Raw genomic sequence first — 20612 nt, 5'->3', positions numbered from 1 at the left:
GTTATAATGCCCACCATGATGTATATGCCATATCTATGCCATTCATCCATTATGCCAGCTCAGCTCATTTTATAGTACAAGCCCTTTATAAATCATAAGTGTAAGTGATAATTTTTAATTACAATGAGTTTACTATGTAAACTGAAAAACAAAAAGGGTCTTAAGGTGTATTTGGTTACATAAATTTTTATAAAATATAATAAAATTCTACCACAAATTAGAGCTGACTATTCCTGAAATATCACAAAATTTCATAATATTTGGTGCGACCAAACGCACTCTAAAAAATCCCTTCAAAATTTATAATTTATAATTTATAATGTCAAGAAATTATATACACACACACACTTGTAAATGAATAATAATTACTTCTTACCAGCTCAAGTGTATGTCATATAAGTACTTGTCCATGAGTAATAATTATTTATTGTCAACATAAACTTGAGAGAGGAAATATTGCCTCTGAAGCTGTTTCTTTCCTCTCTTTCCCCAGTAAATTTCACATTTTAACGCTCCTAATAAAAGTTATAATGCCCACCACGATGTATATGCCATATCTATGCCATTCATCCATTATGCCAGCTCAGCTCATTTTATGGTACAAACCCTTTATAAATCATAAGTGTAAGTGATAATTTTTAATTACAATGAGTTTTACTATGTGAACTGAAAAACAAAAAGGGTCTTCAGGTGTGTTTGGTTGCATAAATTTTTATAAAATATAATAAAATTCTACCACAAATTAGAGCTGACTATTCCTGAAATATCACAAAATTTCATGATATATGGTGCGACCAAACGCACTCTAAAAAATCCCTTCAAAATTTATAATTTATAATTTATAATGTCAAGAAATTCACTCCCACATAGATTCCATAGGCCTAAGCATTTCATGTGCCCGACAAAGCCAAGGAAGGGCAGAAAGATCTTGGCTTCTTGAAAATTCCACCAAACCAGTATCCTTCTGCCACGTGGCAAATTCTCAATCATAAAAAGGATAAGGCCCAACCCAGAGACATATATGCAAAATCTGCCCAATATACCCCTCCACGACCGCATCCATTCACCAACACAAGCCCATTAACCAGACCATGGCCATGGCCTCTTCTCAACAAACCTTCCTCACCAACACTCTCTCTCCCATCTACAGACACAAGAAGAAGCCCCTCACCTCATTGGTAGTCTTATGTGGGCCCACCAAAGAGAAAGATGATGGCCCATCTGGGTAATTTCCCAAATTGCCCCTACGTGCAATTTCTTGGTAAAAATACTATTATTAGTCATGATATGTAATTTTAAACTTGTATGTGTTTGGATGTATAGTGCAAAAGAGATGCAATTGGCGAAATTGGCCATCGTTACACTCGCGGCCGGTGTGCTGACGTTGGGTTCGGTGCATGAAGCATCGGCGGCGAAGACGGGTGGTAGAGTCGGCGGTCAGGCGTTCCGATCGGCAGCCCCTAAAGCATCACCCCCTAGGATCAACAATTCGAGGTAAGGTTTTTTGTTTTTTTGTTTTTTTTTATTTTTTTTATTATTATTATACACACACCCCCACACACTCACGCTAGTGGAATTTCACCACTTATGGATACTCGAACCCTTGACTGGGTGTTGAAACTCCTAAGAGTCTACCCCCGAGCAAGAGTAACGATCCAACAATTCGAGGTAAGGTTAAATTTTCTTTTGGATGCTTAATTGAATTGGATTGAAATAATATGTGAAAATTCCTCTAGTTTCTAGTCCTACTTGAAATGCATTGAATTTGAATTATGGACCGTCCGTATCATTATGAATTAAAATAGACCAATTTCTATTTTGGTTATTGGAATTGAATTCAATTGAACATCAAAACGCGCACTTAGATATTTATATAATGTATGTTACAAGATTGGAATTGATAGTTAATAAGTTTTAGTATGTTTAATCTAAGACTATGGATGAAAAATGCCATTTGTTGAATTGTTTAGGAAAGTTTTGAACCATTCATTAGGTGGGCCTCTTGTGGATTTCTATGGCTACAGAGAATCACTGATCCATTGATCCTAGCCATTGCATATATTGCTTGGAAAATGGAAGTCTATGAAACCCTAAAAGTTAGTAACTATCACTTCCAATCTTGTGATAGTAATTAATTGATGGTTCAGATTGCTTGATCAGTGCAAATTTTTAAATATGCTCCATCCACAATGGGACCCACAATTTGGATGGTCTATGCATTAGCTCCACATGTGAGGAGGATGAGTGTCCACCATTTTTTAAATGGTGCAAAACCAATATAAGAGTCTAGAAAGTGGAAGCCATGAACCATTGATCCAAACCATTAAGATTACTGGATTTATTGTGAATGGTCCATGCCACTAAATAAATAAAACTCCTTTTTGAAATCCCAACTCCTTAATAGGTGGCCCAACAAATAGACAATTAAGAAGAAAGGCACTGTGACTGTTAACATTCAACCAGGAGAAGGCCAAATGTTCCACTGTGAGGGCTTTCAATGTTGGGATTTTTGGTCCATGTGCCATCCATCATCACAAGATCCCTCTTTCAATGGTGGAGATTTTTGGTCCATGTGCCATCCATCACAAGATCTCTCTTCCAATGGTGGGGATTCCACTATAAGCTATAGTGCTTATAGTTGCAATGGGTCATTTGGACAGTAAGCAATGGATCTAAATTGCCCATTAATTAAGGGCCTGTTTGGACACACCCTCGAAAGGGTTTTTTGGGGCCAAAACACCATTTTCCAAATAGCAGTTGTTGTGCATTTGGATGCATTTTGCAAACCAGAATCTCCTCTCCCTCCTTGATTTGGCCTTATTTTTTGTAGCTATCTTTTTTCGAAGCCATGGATGTTACCGTCGAGATTGTGATCCTTTACATTGATATGCAACCCATGATGGGCCCTAACATACACATGGATGAAATTGTTGATTTGACCTTTTTTGTGTAAACAATCTTATCAGTCGATATTAAATGCTACCAATCAGATGGTTAAGATTGTTAAGTCAATGTGATTTTTTCGTTGTAGCATGAGCGTTGAATGTTGAATCTAATGAACAGTCTAGATAATGGGTTGGACTGTCTCTCAATGCAACTTGGAACACTATAACTTATAGGGGTATGAGAGCAATAGAGCATTTCTCAATCATTTCTAAATTGCATACATCCTAATCAAACTATGATTGTATATGAATCTATGCTTATTAATATTATAGTTTTAAAACTCAATGACTTAACTCAAAACATGCTTGGGGTTGTTTGGATGCACCCTCAAAAGGGCCTTTCGACATCTAAATAGCATTTTGAGCCAAACCTAGTTCGTTTTATGCGTTTGGATGCACTTTCAGAAACTCCATCTCATTCCCACTAGGTAAAATTGGAGCTGAAAAAAGTAGATGTGAAAACCCCGCTAAAAAGCTCAGCTTATGATTGTGACTCAGTACCAAATTCACATGAAAACTGAGTCACTGGTCTGTTTCTTTTCTAATTAAAGTTAAGAAAGCCAAAGAATTTCAAACTCACAACCTTCATTAAGGAAGCAAAAGCCTTTAACCAATGCAGAATTGGTGTGGATTTGTTAGTTTATGCTTTTTTCTAAAACTAGGGTATTTTCACCACATAATTCTCAAGAACTCTGTTATTATCAAATAATGCCTTGCCTTATTTAAAGTACCAAAACGCGCTCTTTGGTGAGTGAATGGGTTTGAGCATTCTGCAGCCCACATGATGCTATCCCACCATGATGATTATACAAATAAAAAAGCAGGCTGATCTAATCATTAGTTGGGCTACACCACAGAAAAAACCTCTAAAATCATGTGTAGCCAACCTAATGATTGGATCGGAGACTCACATTTAGTTCATATGATCATGATGGCAGAATGCTCCTATTGGACGGGTTGGATGTCATAAACACACCACTTGAACCCTGCAATGCTCAACTCTACCACTCCTTTTAGAATTTTATTTTTAAAAAAAAAAAAAAAAACAACAACAACAACAAACAAAGGGAATCTTAGTCATTTCACTCACCAAAAAGCACATTTTGGTATAAGTCAAGACAGGCTGGTAAAATCAGAGTTCTTGAGGAATTTTTTGGTAAAAATCCTTTTAACCAAACATAACTAGAAATTTTTCTGCTAAAAAACAAGTTCATCTCTGTTAAACGCAGAAATGTTATATTGTGGAAAGCTGTAACCGTGTTGATTTCATTAACAATCAGGAAAATATATAGAAGGGAGATTTAGGAAAGTCCTAATAGATACGTAGTATTAATAAAAGAGGCAGTATCTTAATTTATCTGATATCCTCTAACACTCCTCAAACTCAAGGTGCTCTGGAAGGAGGAACTTGAGTTTGAAAGGTACAATGAATATGAGCCGACCAAATGATCAACGATGAAGCAAGCATGAGGTTACAAAATGATGAACAACTTCAAACAAGCAGATACTTTATTTACCAGTTATTATGTATTAGATATCTTGATCTCTAATACATTATCAGCTCTTGTTATCAATAATTATGTATTAGATATCAAGATCCCAAGTACAGGATAAGGAATGCTCCTAGTTGCATTGGGACACTTATACAGTCCTATAAAGTGATCCGAACCGTTCATTAAATACAACTCAAAATTTTGAACTATGATCCAAAGATCTCATTAATCTGACAAGTAGCAACCATTTGATCAATGACAAACATTCAATTTCAAATACCTCCTCGAGTTCTGGCAAACAGCTCTTTCATTCCTCTAAAATGTCTTATTTCTTTTTTCATGTGTGGCCCATTTGATAAATAGATATAAATAGATATATAAAAAAAAAATTTAAGTGGGAAATATGGATTTTATCCATATTTCAGGCTTCAGACCCATGCTGGGCTCAGCCCATTGCCTCCTCTAGAATGGACCATTCATCATTTGTCCGTGCAAAATTGATAAATGCATGTTAAGAGTGATGGCCCCACCAGCCTTGGTGGACCACAAGCTGTACCATCTTAGGTATGCTGGGCCAAACAAAAGGACACTAATACCTAAAAATTCCAATGCATGTTCAAATGTTACTACTAAATATAGTTCTTAATTCCAAATTATACTAAGCTATTTTGAATCAACAAATGTTAAAATGTGCAGGACGAATGTTTACATCAATCCACCGGTGGCCCCACCTCTTGTCGGTGGGTACGGATATGGATTCGGGGTGCCATTCTACGGCGGATGGGGTTGGTCGCCTTTCTCATTCTTTGCGCCGGGACCCAGTGTGGCCGTAGGCATCGGAGGAGGATTCGACATTTTTGTGCTACTTATTGTGTTTGGTGTGGTCACATCCATAATTAGAAGAATTAGGGGCCCAAGAGATGACGATGAGGACAACTTCTAATCAATGACTGTTAATCAACAGGTTTTTGATACTATGTAAACTTGCATTAGCCACTTGTATTTGTAATTTCAATGTATAGATGATACTGCAGTTATGAAATTTTATATGATTTTATAAGCATAAGTAAAATGAAGTTATCCCAAAGAAGGGTGCTTCGACAGGCTATTAAATGGGCTTAAAATTTTAATATGGGCCGAGGCCCAAAGATATCTGATCATCCCAGCCCATTAAAAGTCCTATGTGACCAGTGGCCCAGTTGATAAAGCTTAACATCCCATCACTCTCATCCCCACCCTGATGATTAAAATGCCATCGACCCGAATCTAGGCGTGCGGCGTTAAACTATGTTTCGAGACCGGACGGGACATCCATCTTTGTTTTGTGGACCCGTTCGGTCCAGCTGCTCATCCAACTGATCTGACCCACTTCAACCCATGCCATCGTCAAAGCTCGCACCGGGCTGAGATCAGCCAACAAACTAAAACCTAGGCCTTTGCCCTACCTGGGCCGGTGATGGGCCAAAACAAATGTTCCCGAGTCTGGACCATAATCACTATGCGAGCCCAAGTCAATCCTAAGCCCAGACACCCACTTCTGTGCAAGATCTGGGCTGCTCATTAAGGGTTCCCTACCATGCATGATATATAACAAAAATGTACTTAAACCCTAAAAGGTCCCGGCTAATGGGCTCTTAAACCCAGCCCAACTGAGAAACGGACTTAACCTTTTGGTGGCCCACAAGGCTAATGTTCGATCCAAGCCCTACGCGCAGCAGGATAGGTGAGAAAGCCTGAGAGGCCAGCCTGGCCCATTTACAATCATACTCACAGGGCTAATATTCGATCCAAGCCCTACGAGTAAAGCGGGCCAGCCCGGCCCATTGACAGCCATACTCAAAATCTGATTGATGTAAGATCACATAGAATGTAGGAGTGATTAACATGCAATCTTTCATAAAGCAGTTTCCAGTTACCTGATTGGTTTTTTAGTGGACCATTTTGGGCCGAATCATTCTGACCCTCCGATCTGGTCTGGATATTAAATCACTGGTGGTAAATAAGTTGGACTGGTGTCTGTCACATCAAGTCCATTTGGTTACTCGGCCTGAATATTCATGTACTCAGACCCATGACATGGCCTTTACAGTCAGCCCATGTCCAACCCAAAGTGACCACTACATGGGCCCAGCCCAGGCCATCCGGCCCACTGTCCCATCCTAATCGGATATGAGAAAGAATTTAGTACTCGGTCGGAGTGTGATAGATGATACGCAGACACTTATAGATTACTTATAAATTGCATACGTGGCATCCAAGTAATTTAAATTAAAATCACGAACCAAAAATTACGGTCATTATCTGACTGTTTGGTTGGTGGATTTTTATTGGACAGTTAAAACTAGTGGCCAAGAATCAACCGTTAGGATTATTCAAATAACTTGATTTTGGAATGTCACATATGGACATTGGATCCTGGAGTTTAGTCGGTTTACTTTGGATTAATGCATGCCACGTGCACAATTTCTGAGTGCTCGAGTATCAAGCGTCGTAATCTGCCAGAGTATCAAATAACCTCCCCTCGTATATATATCCGTTAATTTCAAAAACACAACTGGACCTCCTCCCTCCGAATTCAAAAAACGCAAGAAGATGATCTTTACAAGGAGACTGAAAACACATATCACCCAACTCCCAGAACTATCAAACCATCTCATCATCCCTCCATCATCATCATCATCATCATCATCATCCATCCCTCCATCTGCCCTCCTTCCCCCATCCTCTGAAATCGACCGGATCGCCAAACTCATCAACGACCATCCATTCCCGGCCTCCCCTCTCCACCCATTGCTCCACCATCATCTTATCCACCTCAATCTTCTCTCCACCCCTCTCGTCGAATCCGTCCTGGGCCGCCTCTTCTCCGGACACGCCAATGGCCTCAAGGCTTTAGAACTCTTCAAATTCTCCCTCCAATACCCGACCCACCTTTCTCCATCCCCCGACTCCTTTGAGAAGACCCTTCACATCATCACCCGCATGCATGAATTTGACAAAGCTTGGGAACTGATGCGAGAAATCCACCTCAAACACCCGTGGTTGATAACCAACAAAGCTCTCAGCATTGTTCTATCGAAATATGCGAAATTCCAATCATTTGAGGACACCCTTGAAGTGTTCGATGAAATGGAGAAGCTACTTGTTGGGAGACGATTTGGGGTTGACGAATTTAATATCTTGCTTCGAGCATTCTGCACCCAGAGGCAGATGAAGGAGGCCCGAGCAGTTTTCCGCAAATTGCATTCCCGATTCAGTCCAAACACACAGACTTTGAATATATTGTTATTGGGTTTTAAAGAATCAGGAGATATTACATCAGTAGAGTTGTTTTATCATGAAATGATGAGAAGAGGATTTAAGCCGAATGTAATTACTTATAATATAAGAATCGATGCATATTGCAAGAAGGGTTGCTTGTCTGATGCTTTAAGAATTATGGAAGAGATGGAAGGTGCGAGTTTCTCTCCGACGTTAGAAACAATCACTACTTTGATCCATGGTGCAGGTATTGCCCGTAACCCAATTCGCGCCCGCCGATTGTTCGATGAAATTCCAATGAGGAACTTGCGGGCTGATGTCGGGGCTTATAATGCTTTGATGGGTTCACTCTTTAGAGCAAGAGATTTGAAGGGGGGATTGGATTTGATGGATGAGATGGAAGAGAAGGGTATTGGGCATGACAACGTGACGTACCATACAATGTTTTTGGGATTGAAGAATTCGGATGGAGTTGGGGATGTTTGTGAGCTTTATAGAAGGATGGTCAAGAAGGATTTCGTGCCAAAGATGCGGACGGTTGTGATGTTGATGAAATTTTTCTGTGAGAACCAATTGCTGGATTTGGGTTTGGATCTATGGGACTACATGGTAGGGAAGGGATGTTGCCCACATGGGCATGCGCTGGATCTGTTGGTAACGGCATTGTGCTGTAGAGGAAAGGTGGAGGAGGCATATCGGTGTATGAAACAGGTGGTGGCTAGAGGGAGGCATCCAAGTGAAGAAGGTTTTCGTGTGTTGGAAGGGTTTTTAGTGCGATCCGGGGAGAGGGAGAAGTTGGAGGAGCTTGATCAGATGATGAAGAGATTACAAGCTGTTTTGCCCCCGTCGAGGGGGCATGCCGTCAGCCTTTCTGTGGCCATTAGTATGATTTGAGAAGAAAATCAATGACTTTAAAGCAAGGTACTTCAGCAGATCGGATCTTGCAAAATGTTCTTTGTACATTTTGTTATACATGTATTACATGATATTTTTCGAATGTTTTGGATACATGGACATGCTAATGCACATCTTGAGATGAATAAATGTGGAATTCTCTAATAGGGAAATGATCAGGTGTTCGAGCAGTGTGGGGCCCGCCATGATTTGTGTGTGCCACCCAACCTGTCAGTCATCCAAACATGCCAGATGCACGGTTTGGATTCTACAAACACATCATAGGTGGGCCCCACACTGCTCAAATGTATTTCAAATGCAATCATTCCCATCTCTACACATCATAGGTGGGCCCCACACAGCTCAAACGTATTTCAAATGCAATCATTCCCGTCTCTATTAAAGGCTACTTCTGCATACCTCTACAGCTGAACCTACTTGTTCCACACATGCCAACATGACCTCCTGTGTGAGATCTGGGCTGTTCATCAGGCAAGCCATGCTAGTATCCATTTCCCTGGCTTGACAGTCCGGCTTTAGATGCATGAGACACAAGTAAAAGGAAATGCACACTTAAAAGGAAATCGAGTAATGATCATACCCAACATACATGCATGGCTCACACCAGCCTGATGAAAGGTCCTGATCTTGGCAACCAGGTCTGGCAAGAAGTCATTGCATTTCCTCATTGGTGGGAGTATGAAACCAGAGGAACCTTCAAACACCCAGTTAAAGAGTAGGATCCAGAAATGATGATTTAAGGACAACTGTTTCTCTACAAAATTACAATATTAGTAGGCTCTGAAAAAATAACTTTGAAACATCTTTTCCCCATTTTACAATAAATAATTTCACTTTCATTTCACTAATCTATCAGCTGGACAGCAGCAATTGCAGGTATTTTATCTCTCAGTTTCTGTGTAAGAGCTACACGGACTGTCATTACCCCTGCTGCAGGCCCACTCAGTCGGACTTTCACAACATATCCATCGATCTGAACAAGCTCAAGTACCCCACCTCCCGTGCCCGCAAGATATGGTCTTATCTCAGCAAGAACCTGAAAGATGAAATCAGATTTCAACCCATTTAGCTGTGGCAGAAGCAGACTCCATTCATTGTAAGGGCAAGAATTCTAATGTAAGTAATATGATATCACTGCATGATTGCCAGAAAATGGACCATTCGCAGAACTAACTCAAAAGGAATTTGATTCAGACATAGGAAGATTGTATTCATGACCAAAGAAGCTGCATGCCAGACTGTTATTTGCTTCCAGGACGAAGGATCATAGCATTCTCAGGTCCTCAGTTTGTACAAGTGGGGCACATGGTTCTGGGATCGGATGACCATTCCTCAAAAATCATTCCAATGGTAGAATCCTAACCCTTCGATTTTCATCATGAAATTTGACAGACAGTAAAAGAAATACAGAAACATTCACCTGTAAAAAAAAAAAAAAAAAAGAGCCCAAAATTGGATGGCTTGGATCTTCCAACCTGGGAGATTTTTGGGTGTGATCCATCATCCACTGTGGACCCATGAGATCAATGGTCCATATCACTTAACCATAGAACCAATTGTACAAACTGAGGATGCCAGGTCAATGATCATACAATGCCTACTAGAACTGAATTCTCTGACATCACTATTTCAAAAAATTATTTATTGCGTGTATCCATAGGGATTAGTCTCACTTCAAAAAACAGGTGGGGACACCCCGTGTCTTCAAAAAAACTAAAAATAAAAAAATCTCAATGTTCCCAAGGTTCGGCTGGGGCATGAAGATGCCGGGTGGCCCACTTTGTTGGCTTAAAGAAGACAACTGAGATTATAAAACAGAACCCACCAACAAGGACAACGAAAACCAAATTTACACATGTTGGGAAATAATTACTCTCCAACAAGGAATAACACCATCACATGAATACTCTTAATCAAACATGTGGGTGCGATTTGGGCATGTCATCATCAACCAGGGGTGATTATCTATACATGTGGTTGTGATTTGGTTGAAGATGCCAAGCCCACATGCATGTATAGCTTTGCCCATCTACACTGGAACACTAGGGCTGTCAATGCACCAGGACCTGCTGCGGGCACCTGATGATCTGATCCGATTTTAACGGGTCCAGGTCTAATTTGCTCCGTCAGGTAATAGGTTGTGTTCAGATCTTAACTCTTTGGACCTGGTTAAATTTGGGTCCCATTGGCTTCTGGCCGGGTCCATCGACTAAGACCCAGTTAAAATTGGGATGGGCCAGGATCCAGTTAGTTTTAATGGTGACTATAGGACCTGACTTGAACCCGGTTAGCCCAGTATGAGTACTATAGTCTATAGGACCTGACCCGAACCCGACCCATTGACAGCCCTATGACACACATGCCAGTATCACACACGTGCTAGAACTGAGCATTGCATCAGGTGGGCCACACTTGAGATCTTCTGGCCTAAAATCAGGAACAAATATCATCAAGTAGGCAAAGGCTTATCAAACAAAATGGATGGCTTTAAGATTATTATTTTTTAGCTGTCCATTTGTTTTACAACCTGTTTGGGCTACACCAACATGCCTGTAGCCTTTTCAAACCTCCTCTTTGATGGTCGGAAACTAAACGCAAGGTGGGAGGTCTTCGAAGCTGGCCCTTTTGGTTGACATTTGGGACTTATGGGGGATCAGAACAATTGATGCTTTCACAATCTATGTAGGGAAGCATCGGAGGTCTTTAGAAGGGCTGAGCTGGATGTAATGGAATGGGCTTCGATCTCAAATGTTTGAGATGATTGGGATCTTTATTTTATTCAGTATCTCTTTAGACTGTTTTGGCCTTCTGAACAAAAAAAAAAAAGAAGAAGAAGGAGGAGGAGGCGGAAAACAAACGGAAATCAGGACTGATGATTGTTTTATCTTGAGTGTGCCCAGTTCTCTTTCTTTTTCAGGTATAACCTTGCTGGGCATAATAGAACAGATGCCACTAGTTGCAAGAAGTTTTGTACCCATGGCTATGATTCAGCAACACAACAAGTCTGGTCACTAGCTTCTCCAAGAAAGTACAAAGCATTGTATAGTGTTTGGATGCTCAATTGCACTATACCGCAATAATCCAATTCAATATGCAAGATATTAACACCATTCTGCTATACAACAACAACCTAGCCCCATGTTGCAAGTTGGACCTCGAACGGGTGTAATCTCGATTTGGGGATATTCCTTCGCTATAAAAGATGGAGTGCCAGCCTCACTTTGATCATTTCCATTTTATTTGAAATTAATCATTTGCTGATCCAACTCAATTGAGCATCCAAACACAACTGAAATCTGTTCGTCTCGTTTATAAACTAGTTAGAACTATAAGATTGGTATTGGGTAGTTAGCATTTATGGAAAAATGGAAGACTGCATGTCATGACCTTCTATATCAACTGATCTAGAAGAGAATGGAAAATGGTAGATGTAAGAGCCCTATCAAATAGCCAATCAAAAGGGTCTTGTTCTTACACTTTCGACGTTCTCCTCATTGAGCTCGAGACCGGTCTCGGTGTCCAGGATCTGCTCAACTGCCTGGATTTCTGGGATCTTGTCCATCAGCCGAGTTTCTATCCCCATCTTCAACGTCATTGTTGAGCTTGGACATGACCCACATGCCCCTTGTAGCTTCAAGACCACAACAAGGCCATCGATTTCATGCAGAACCACATTTCCTCCATCTACCATAAGGCCTGGCCGCACTTCCTCCAAGACCATTTCAACATTCTCTTCGGTTAATGGCAGAACACAACTGGGAGGGGCTGCACTGCCTTCAACATCAGAAACCAAAACATATAACCATGACGCAAATGAGAGAGAGAGAGAGAGAGAGAGAGAGAGAGCCAATTCTTGAATTATATGATTCTCAAATCTGAATGCACAAAGCAAACATGAGCTCTCATTTGTGCAAAGCAGATCCACAATTTAGTGGTCCAGATCATGGCCTGTTTGGTCCCACCATGCACGAATCATGCCCAAAACTCTACTCGATAGGACAATTGGCCTTAAAATAGATGGTTAGTAAAATATATACAACAAACAGTCCACGTTCAACCGAAAGCCGGCCAAGATTGGTGAGCAGGATCTTCCAACCTGGGAGATATTTGGGGCACGGTCCGTTGAAAGTAGGACCCATCAGACCAATGTTCCAGATCAGTCCAATCCTGAGTAGAGCTGGTTCTGAGTAGATTTTGTCAACATGGATTGAAGAGTCAGCCACTCAGAACGAATCGTTGTCAACAACATGGATTGAAGACTCAGAGACTCAGAACGACTCATCTGGTCCTGAGTGGAGTAGGGAGTCAGCCGAGTCTTGGGAACTCATCTGAGTCGAACCAAGTCAAGCATATTATCATTGATTACTTGTGGCGCCAAACTGGATTGGATTCAACAGAATTGGGGTCGACTCAGACAAGTCGGTAATTCATGGTCAACAATACAATCTCCATATTGAACAATGGAAGATGGTTGCTTTTGTAACATCTCCAGAAGTTGTGTTTGAATCCACCCTTGAATTGGGATGATATAGGATCTGACCAAATTGCAATTACTTTCCTTAGTATTCATATTGAGGAACTAGGCTCCCAATTGCAATTATGCAACTTTCAAGTTGGCATGAAAGGAATGAAACTGCAATTCGGGTGCGCCTTCCTCACAACGAAATGTTAAACTACAATTTGGTTATGTCCACTCTATTTAGCTACTATTTAGCTAATAATCGCAACTGAAGTCAATAGTGCGTCCAAACATGACACTAATTCTACCATGACAGGGAAAGGGAATTCCAATTCAATTACCTGCTCGAATTCTTCTCCCGCGATGACTGAATCCAATGCTGAAGAAGTGTCGGATGCTAAACTGACCTCTGCAAAACGTGTTCTGTTTCGACGAAATAAGACCACATTCCAAAACAGAACTCTGGGCAAGAAGATAAATAGTGGGTTTATGAGATTACTCAGTCCTTACAAAGATACTAAGAGCAAGCATTAGGTAGAAATTCTCTTTCTTTTTTTCTTTTCTTTTTTTTTGGGTACGTTTGGTTGCGCCAAATATCACGAAATTTCACAATAATCATGAAATTTCATGATATTTGGTGAAACCAAACGCAACCCCTCCTTTTTTTTCTTCTTCTTTTGGGTGAAAAGGTGGGAAGTGAAAGTACCTTGAAGAAGGGCAAATGGGTAAGTGAGATTGATTCAAATGAATGTGAGAATTGGGTTTTTCTTGAAGCTGCTGCTGGTTTTAGGCATTGGAATTGGGTTGAAAACACTTCCATCTTGTGTTTTTGTGTCAATGAAGAAAATTCATTGCAGAAAGTGGTAGGATGACAGTAGAAGAGGTTTGCGAAATGGGTTCTTTGATTTTTTATTATTATTATTATTTTTTTAATTATTAATCTGAAATAGATTGGAGTTGGGATGGGAAACGGATTGGCTACTCCCCCTGCCACCAGCCCCGTGGCTGTGGTCGGTGCTCTGTGGGCCCCTCCATGATGTATGCTTTTCATCCATTCCGTTCATCCATTTTTACAGATCATTTTAGTGCTTCATGCCAAAAATTAGAGGTATATAAATATCAGGTGGACCGCACCATAGGAAAAACAAAAATTGGATATTGACCATTAAAATCCTCCTAAGGCCCACTGTACTGTTTATTTTACATCCAATCTTTTTATTAGGTCATACGGGCCCAGATGAGGGGAAAAAACAAAGATCAGCTTGATCCAAAACCTTTATGGCCCCCAAAAGGTTTTTAATGGTCGACGCTCATTCAACACTGTTTCCTGTAATGTGGTCCACTTGATATTTTGATATTCTTATTTTTTTTCCCATGCCATAACATGATCTGAAAAAATAGATGGACGGCATGGATGAAACACATACATCATGGTAGGGCCCACAGAGCACCGACCACCAGCCAATGGCTGGTGGCAGGGCGAGTAGCCAATCCGTTCCCGTTGGGATGGATGATGAGAGGGGTTTTGATTGGCCGCTAAGAAACCGTCTTTGACAGGAGTTGAGATTCTCTGTGGATAGAATCCAACCTCTTAAATTGAGATAGAGGGGATCCCACGTCAGCAATAAACAGAGAGGGGGCAATTACGAACACTGCTTTTTTAGGGAAATCTTTGATACTCTAGCAGACTATAATGATGACACGCAGGCACTTTAACTGGTAATTCCATGTGGCATTCAACTAATTCAAATTAAACCGTAAAATAAATTATTTAAAAAAAAAAAAAAAAAATGTGTACCGTCTCCATGTGCCTGCGTATCAAGCGTCATACGCAGCAAGAGTATATAAAAATAAAAAATAAATAAATAAAACTGCCCTTCTTAGGTGGGTGTGCGCGCGTCAGAAGCGGGAGTGGATTAGGTGTTACCCGGGTAACACTGTAGTGGGTGTTTCCCACCTTGGATACATGTGTTGTATATCCACACCGTCCATCAGTTTTTCAAGCTCATTTTAGATCATGGTACAAAAAATGAATGAGATCGATATCTCAAGTAGACCATACCATAAGGAAAAGTGGCCATTGAAGGAATACCATTAAAAACTTCCTAGGGCCCAACATAATTGTTATTTTCCATCCAACCTGTTGATAATGTCACACAGACCTGGATGAAGGAAAAACATAAATATCAGCTTTATCCAAAACTTCCTTGGCACACGAGAAGTATTGAATGGCCATTGAACAATGTTTCCTGTGGTGTGTTCTACTTGGGAATTGACTCTTCTTAATTTTTGGAATCATTCCCTTAAATGAGCTGGGAAGACTGATGGACGGCGTGGATGTAGAACATATAGATCAATGTGGACCCCACGTTCAGGGAAACACCCACTTCAGTGCTACTCGGGTAACACCTGATCCACAACAGTGCTACTCGCGCGAGGGAGCCGTACAAATCTAACAAATACGCATGTGACATGTTGCGACATGTGTGAGATCTGAGCTTTTCATTAGGTGGGCTACACTGTATACCAAAAAAAAAAAAAAAACATGTCCAATTAACACTTCAGGTGGGCCAAACCATATCAAAACAAATGAATGGCTATAAAAAATTTAACCATTGATTCCCTTTATACATTGTGGAACACTAATGGTGGCAGATTTAGGATAATCTTGCAAGGAAATGGTGTGGATTGGGTTTGCATTAGCAATCTATGGTTGAGATGATTTGTAGGACTGGGATCCAAACTCATAAAATGGAATTGTAATCTTGAGGGGAGTTCATACTGAGTTGGCCACTCATCCATCAAATATATAACTGTACAGGTAGCACAGGTAGCCCAAGTGAAATTCATATTTATATTAACGAGGAGCAAGCTACATTTGACAGGGATGCATGACTGTGATTGCTAAGGGTTGCTATAGAATTTCATATCTTAAATTTGCTGTAATTTACTTTATTTCACATGTAATATTATTTCATTTTATAATTGTAAGAATGAAGACATTAGTTTGTATAAGTCATTATAGGCAACCACTTGTGTATTCTAAATGAAATTTGAAATTTTCATTTATACTTACTTGTCCATTCTACGCTCATCTGCTTACTCTGATGAAAGATAAAAGAAAAATATATACTCAATTTTGACCATCCTTTAAGGTTAACACTCGGATTTTTGGAAACAGGTCGTGTACTCGGATCTTGAAAAGTCGGGGCGTTACAATAATCCCCACTCCTAATGTTTATTTGTCATCCAACCTATTGATAAGGTAACGAAGACTTGGATGAAGGGGAAGAAATAAATAATAGCTTGATCTAAAACTACCATGACCCACAAGAAATTTTTAATGGTCAATCACCATTATTCTCTTGTGGTGTGGTTGATTGGCTTCATTTTTGGATTTGTTCACTAAAATGAGCTGGTAAAACAGATGGGCAGTGTGGATATACAATAAATAAATCAAGGTGAGCCTCATGGTCGGGACTACACCATCTCCACCTACCATTTACTTTGTCACTGGACAATAGGTTGCATGGGAATGCAAGTCTCACCGGTAAGGGTGTACACCGAGTCGAACCAAGTTGAGCTGGCCTCAGCTCGACTCGGCTCGGCTACTAGCTAACCCTAGCTCGAACTTGGCTCGGCTCGGTCCTGGAGCCAGACTGGCCAGCTCGACTCGGTTCGGTCAGCAACTCGGGCTAGTTCAAGCCAAAATTGAGCCTATGTGGCATTTTCACAAACACATGCAATTGACTTTCAATTTCTCACTATATGTAAAATAGCAGCAGCCGTTTATAAGTATTTCATCAAACACCTTATTGGCAACATCAGAATCAAGGAAAAATGGTATTTGTTTCGTTTACATTCCTTCTTTGCCACTACCCAACACTTCGTTGAGTCATTTCATCAAACACTTGGTGAGCAACATCAATATCAAAGTAACCGAGTCACTGAACTAGTTTGATCGGAGTTTGATTCGAGTTAGGGTTCGATACGAGTCGAGTCAAGCTCGGGCAAGCTCGAACTCGGTTTGAAATTTTTTCAAGCTAAAAAAATCAGCTTGAATCAGCTCGAACTCAACTTCAAACTGATTCGAATCGAGCATTTTCGAGTCGAGTCAAGCGAGCTGACCAAGCTAACTTGGTCCGTGTACCTGCATTATATAATTTTAAGGCATGGGGCCAAAATTGACAAATTCACCCTATCCATCTATTTGTTCATATCATTTTATGGCATGGGCCTAAAAATGAGATTGATACAAGCTTTAATGGGCTAGACAATGGGAAAGAGTGGGATGAAACATCCACCATTGAAACATCCTCAGGCCATTTGGGGGCCACTTTGAGTTGTGCATCTGCCTCATTTTTAAGCTTATGCCCTAAAATGAGCTGGAAAAATAGATGGACATGATGGATTTTTTAAAAACATTAAAGTGGCCCCACATATGATCAAGGCACAACAATCAATGTGCAAGTAAAAGGCCTGATGGACATGTGAGCCTAGTGGGCAAGGGTTGCTTGACCGTAGGTGAGGCTTACCATGATGTTTGTGACAAATCCACTCTGCAGATCTATTTTTGCACCCTATCTTAAGGTATGGGACCAAATATGAAGCCAATCTAAAGCTAAGTAAACCAAACGAACATGAAAACAGTGGGGATTAAGTGCCTGCCATTGAAACATTTGTTGGACCAGCATCGGCCAAATAATGAGGCCAATACCATGCTCCATTGAGCCAAACGTCTAGAAAAAATGGAGATTGAACCCCCACCGCTGAAACATCTTGGGGCCATGGGCCTACCTTGAGCTTTGGATCTACCTCATTTTGGGACAGGCACCGTAAAATGAGATGGCAAAACACATGGATAGAGTGGATTGCTCACAAACATGAAGGTGGGCCCTATGTAAATTGGTGGTAAGGATGACATGCCATGAATCCAATTGTAACCAAGGAGATTGGTGGTAAGGATGACATGCCATGAATCCAATCGTAACCAAGGAGATTGCCAAGTTCACGGTAAAGCAGTCTGATAAATTTCAAGAATAAATATCTGACATTGAGAGATTTAGTAACTAAGGGTGACAATTATGGTCAAGTCTAGAAAAAAATTTATAAAGCGAGGTTTTCGGTCTAAAGCATAAAAGGCAAGTGCTAGTAGGGAACAAATCGTTTTTTTTTTTCCAATTATCACGCTACTTATTACTGTTAACTGTTTTTGTTTTCCACCTTCTATATTAGTGGGCACAAGATCAGATGGATTGGATGGCTAACATTGGAAAATTTTGAGACAAACCATCCATGGCAGGGCACGAGGGAACTACATGTTGGTATACATGGCTTCCAGGTTACCCTCCCATGTGGCCCGTGGGTAGGCAGATTTTCCATATCACAGTTGTTCTGGTCTACTTTAGGGGTGTTTGGCACATGAAATAAGATGATATTAAGTGAGATGGAATTGCTTTTTTGCAATAAACTCACTTGTCAGTAGATTGTCTCTTAATGCTTAGGGGGTGAGTTATTCACTTTGGTGTTTAGATCATGTAGGATGTAGGACTTAAATATATGTTTTGATTCATGTAGTGTTTGGTTGTACATGGAAAACAACTATCAATCTCGAAAATCGTGTTTGAAAATTAAAATGAAAAGTAAGGTAGGGCCCACCTTGATGTTTGTAAGTAATCCACCCCGTCCATCTATTTTGTGAGATCATTTTAGGACATGCAACCAAAAGTCAAGCAGATCCAAAACTCAAGTGGGCCATACTAGAGGAAAGAGTAGGGAAAGATTTTCCTACCGTTGAAACTTGTCATCCCAACCGTTTATAAGTTCATTCCTGCTGGGATGAACTGACAACATAGAAAACTTTACCCACTTGAGTTTTAAATCTGTGTCATTTTTGGTCGCTTACCCTAAAATAATCTTGTAAAAAAGATGGATGTGGTGGATTCCTCACAAGTATCAAGGTGGGCCCCCACCTCCCTTTCTAGTATAAGAACTTCCTAGCTTATGATTTTAGGAGAAAATCTCGTGGATTTCACAAATCATTGTTGAATTGCAGAAAGCCCGGCCTAACCCTCCCTACTCCATGCACAAGATCTAATGTTAGAAATCTACTATGAATAAAAAAATGATGATTTTTCAAACCAAGGAATTTAAAGTTCCATCTCACTTAATATCATCTAATTCCATACGCCAAACACCCTTTACCAGCTCCCAAGGGTAGTTAGACTTGTGTCATGTGTATAATTTCCAAACGACTCCAAATCGCCCCAACTGTCACTGAGAATATCCCTAGAGCAGGATGTTGCCCAAGGCCTGTAAACCGATGGTCAACTCATTTAAAAGGATGACTTAAAAATTAAAATAGATCCAAAACTCACTGGACTAGTCATAGGAAACAGCATGATGGAACTACTACCATTAAAACTTCTCAACAGCCATGGAAATTTTGACTTAACCTAATATCAGTTTTCTCATTTCATGTAGGTACGTGGGTGGCATCTTATGAACAGGTTGGATGCCAAACAAGCATCATGGGCGTTTAGAGGGTTTCAACAGTGGGTCTAATGATCCTGAGGGGCGTACCAAGTAATAAACATCTACGGTGGGCCAATGATTTTATATAGCATAATGACTGACTCAACATGTAATTTGATTCCCACTACATTTTTTTCTTTTTTTTAGTGGAGAATAGAATAAATACATTACGTGACAATGGCTCGATGGGCTAGAGTATCCAAGTTTTCTCCTCTTCCTTGGGAGTGGTGCACACGTATAGCCTAGCGCCGGACATCTAAGTAAATGGTTCATGCGTGTGAGATATGACCATTCGATAATGCAGCCGCACTTAAAGATCATCTTACCCAAAAATCAGGCGGATTTCACTACTGAGATTGAACACGGTCCACAAAACAAATGGACGGCTAGAAAATGTCATTTGAGCCGTCCGTTTGTCGAGTACATTCTTGAATCCTTGATCACTTAGTAGTGAACCTGTCTTATTCTTGGGTCAGGTGGTTTAAAAAGGTGGTCCATCTCAAGCAATAATAATTTGACGGACAAATGTGTCATTTCGCATGTGTGTTTGCGTGTACAGTCTATACAAACACACGTGGGCTTAGAAAACCTCAGATCCCGTGCATCGCTTCGCGAGTTCGTTTTGCCCTGGCGCGACTTAGGATTTAGATGCGCGTTGCCGTCTACTGGGGTCCACATGATCAGTATTTTGATGATCTGAACCATCCAGGTTTCGGATTATATTCTATAAGAACCACTACAAGAAATTTACTTGGAAGGGATGATAGTATCCATCACTATCATTTGATGAATTTAGAGCAATGAAAAGAAAATTTCAATGGTTCGAATTTAACTCTAAAAATCAAAACTGAGGATCATCATTGAATCATAATGATCAGATATAAGCTTATTCATCGGACTTACAAGAATATGGACAGTTCAAATCATCGAAAAATCTCAGCATGTGGGCCCAGGTGTGCTTGAACAAGAAGTAGATAGTGTGCTGCGATGGAGGCAAAACGAACT

The 20612-nt window shown here is 40.4% G+C and overlaps 3 protein-coding genes across 4 annotated transcripts; 2 read left to right on the top strand and 1 right to left on the bottom strand.

Annotated features, from left to right (window-relative positions):
• The first annotated feature begins 1012 nt into the window (after positions 1-1012).
• LOC131256715 (uncharacterized) lies at positions 1013-5487 on the top strand. The gene is made up of 3 exons (XM_058257724.1): positions 1013-1225; positions 1324-1494; positions 5135-5487. Exons 1-3 carry the CDS (start codon positions 1092-1094, stop codon positions 5379-5381), a joined length of 552 nt encoding a protein of 183 aa, XP_058113707.1. The 5' UTR covers positions 1013-1091; the 3' UTR covers positions 5382-5487.
• Positions 5488-6873: 1386 nt separating this feature from the next.
• Positions 6874-8766, top strand: LOC131256713 (pentatricopeptide repeat-containing protein At3g61360). The gene has a single exon (XM_058257721.1). It carries the CDS (start codon positions 7031-7033, stop codon positions 8591-8593), a length of 1563 nt encoding a protein of 520 aa, XP_058113704.1. The 5' UTR covers positions 6874-7030; the 3' UTR covers positions 8594-8766.
• Positions 8767-9322: 556 nt separating this feature from the next.
• LOC131256714 (nifU-like protein 3, chloroplastic) lies at positions 9323-14012 on the bottom strand. Of its 2 annotated transcripts, none has more exons than XM_058257723.1 (4): positions 13780-14012; positions 13415-13535; positions 12090-12379; positions 9323-9650 (listed from the first exon to the last, which is right to left on the bottom strand). In XM_058257723.1, the coding sequence occupies exons 1-4, from the start codon at positions 13891-13893 to the stop codon at positions 9459-9461; spliced, it is 717 nt and encodes a 238-aa protein (XP_058113706.1). In that variant the 5' UTR covers positions 13894-14012; the 3' UTR covers positions 9323-9458. The 2 variants fall into 2 exon arrangements, with proteins under 2 accessions (XP_058113706.1, XP_058113705.1); XM_058257722.1 differs by having other exon boundaries at positions 12090-12388; positions 13780-14007.
• Positions 14013-20612: the final 6600 nt, after the last annotated feature.

This window comes from Magnolia sinica, chromosome 9 (genome assembly GCF_029962835.1).
Source record: "Magnolia sinica isolate HGM2019 chromosome 9, MsV1, whole genome shotgun sequence".
Taxonomy (NCBI): domain Eukaryota; kingdom Viridiplantae; phylum Streptophyta; class Magnoliopsida; order Magnoliales; family Magnoliaceae; genus Magnolia; species Magnolia sinica.
Note: the sequence above shows the minus strand (reverse complement) of the source record. Positions and strands in the feature narration are given on the sequence as shown.

Coding starts and splice junctions, on each gene's coding strand:
- LOC131256714 (XM_058257722.1), bottom strand. CDS start 13,893: ATGGAAGTGTTTTCAACCCAATTCCAATGCCTAAAACCAGCAGCAGCT. Junction 13,536..13,779: donor CCCATTTGCCCTTCTTCAAG/GTACTTTCACTT, acceptor CTTCTTGCCCAG/AGTTCTGTTTTGGAATGTGG. Junction 9,651..12,089: donor ATGAGGAGAACGTCGAAAGT/GTAAGAACAAGA, acceptor TTCATCTTTCAG/GTTCTTGCTGAGATAAGACC.
- LOC131256713 (XM_058257721.1), top strand. CDS start 7,031: ATGATCTTTACAAGGAGACTGAAAACACATATCACCCAACTCCCAGAA.
- LOC131256715 (XM_058257724.1), top strand. CDS start 1,092: ATGGCCATGGCCTCTTCTCAACAAACCTTCCTCACCAACACTCTCTCT. Junction 1,226..1,323: donor AAAGATGATGGCCCATCTGG/GTAATTTCCCAA, acceptor TTGGATGTATAG/TGCAAAAGAGATGCAATTGG. Junction 1,495..5,134: donor CCTAGGATCAACAATTCGAG/GTAAGGTTTTTT, acceptor TAAAATGTGCAG/GACGAATGTTTACATCAATC.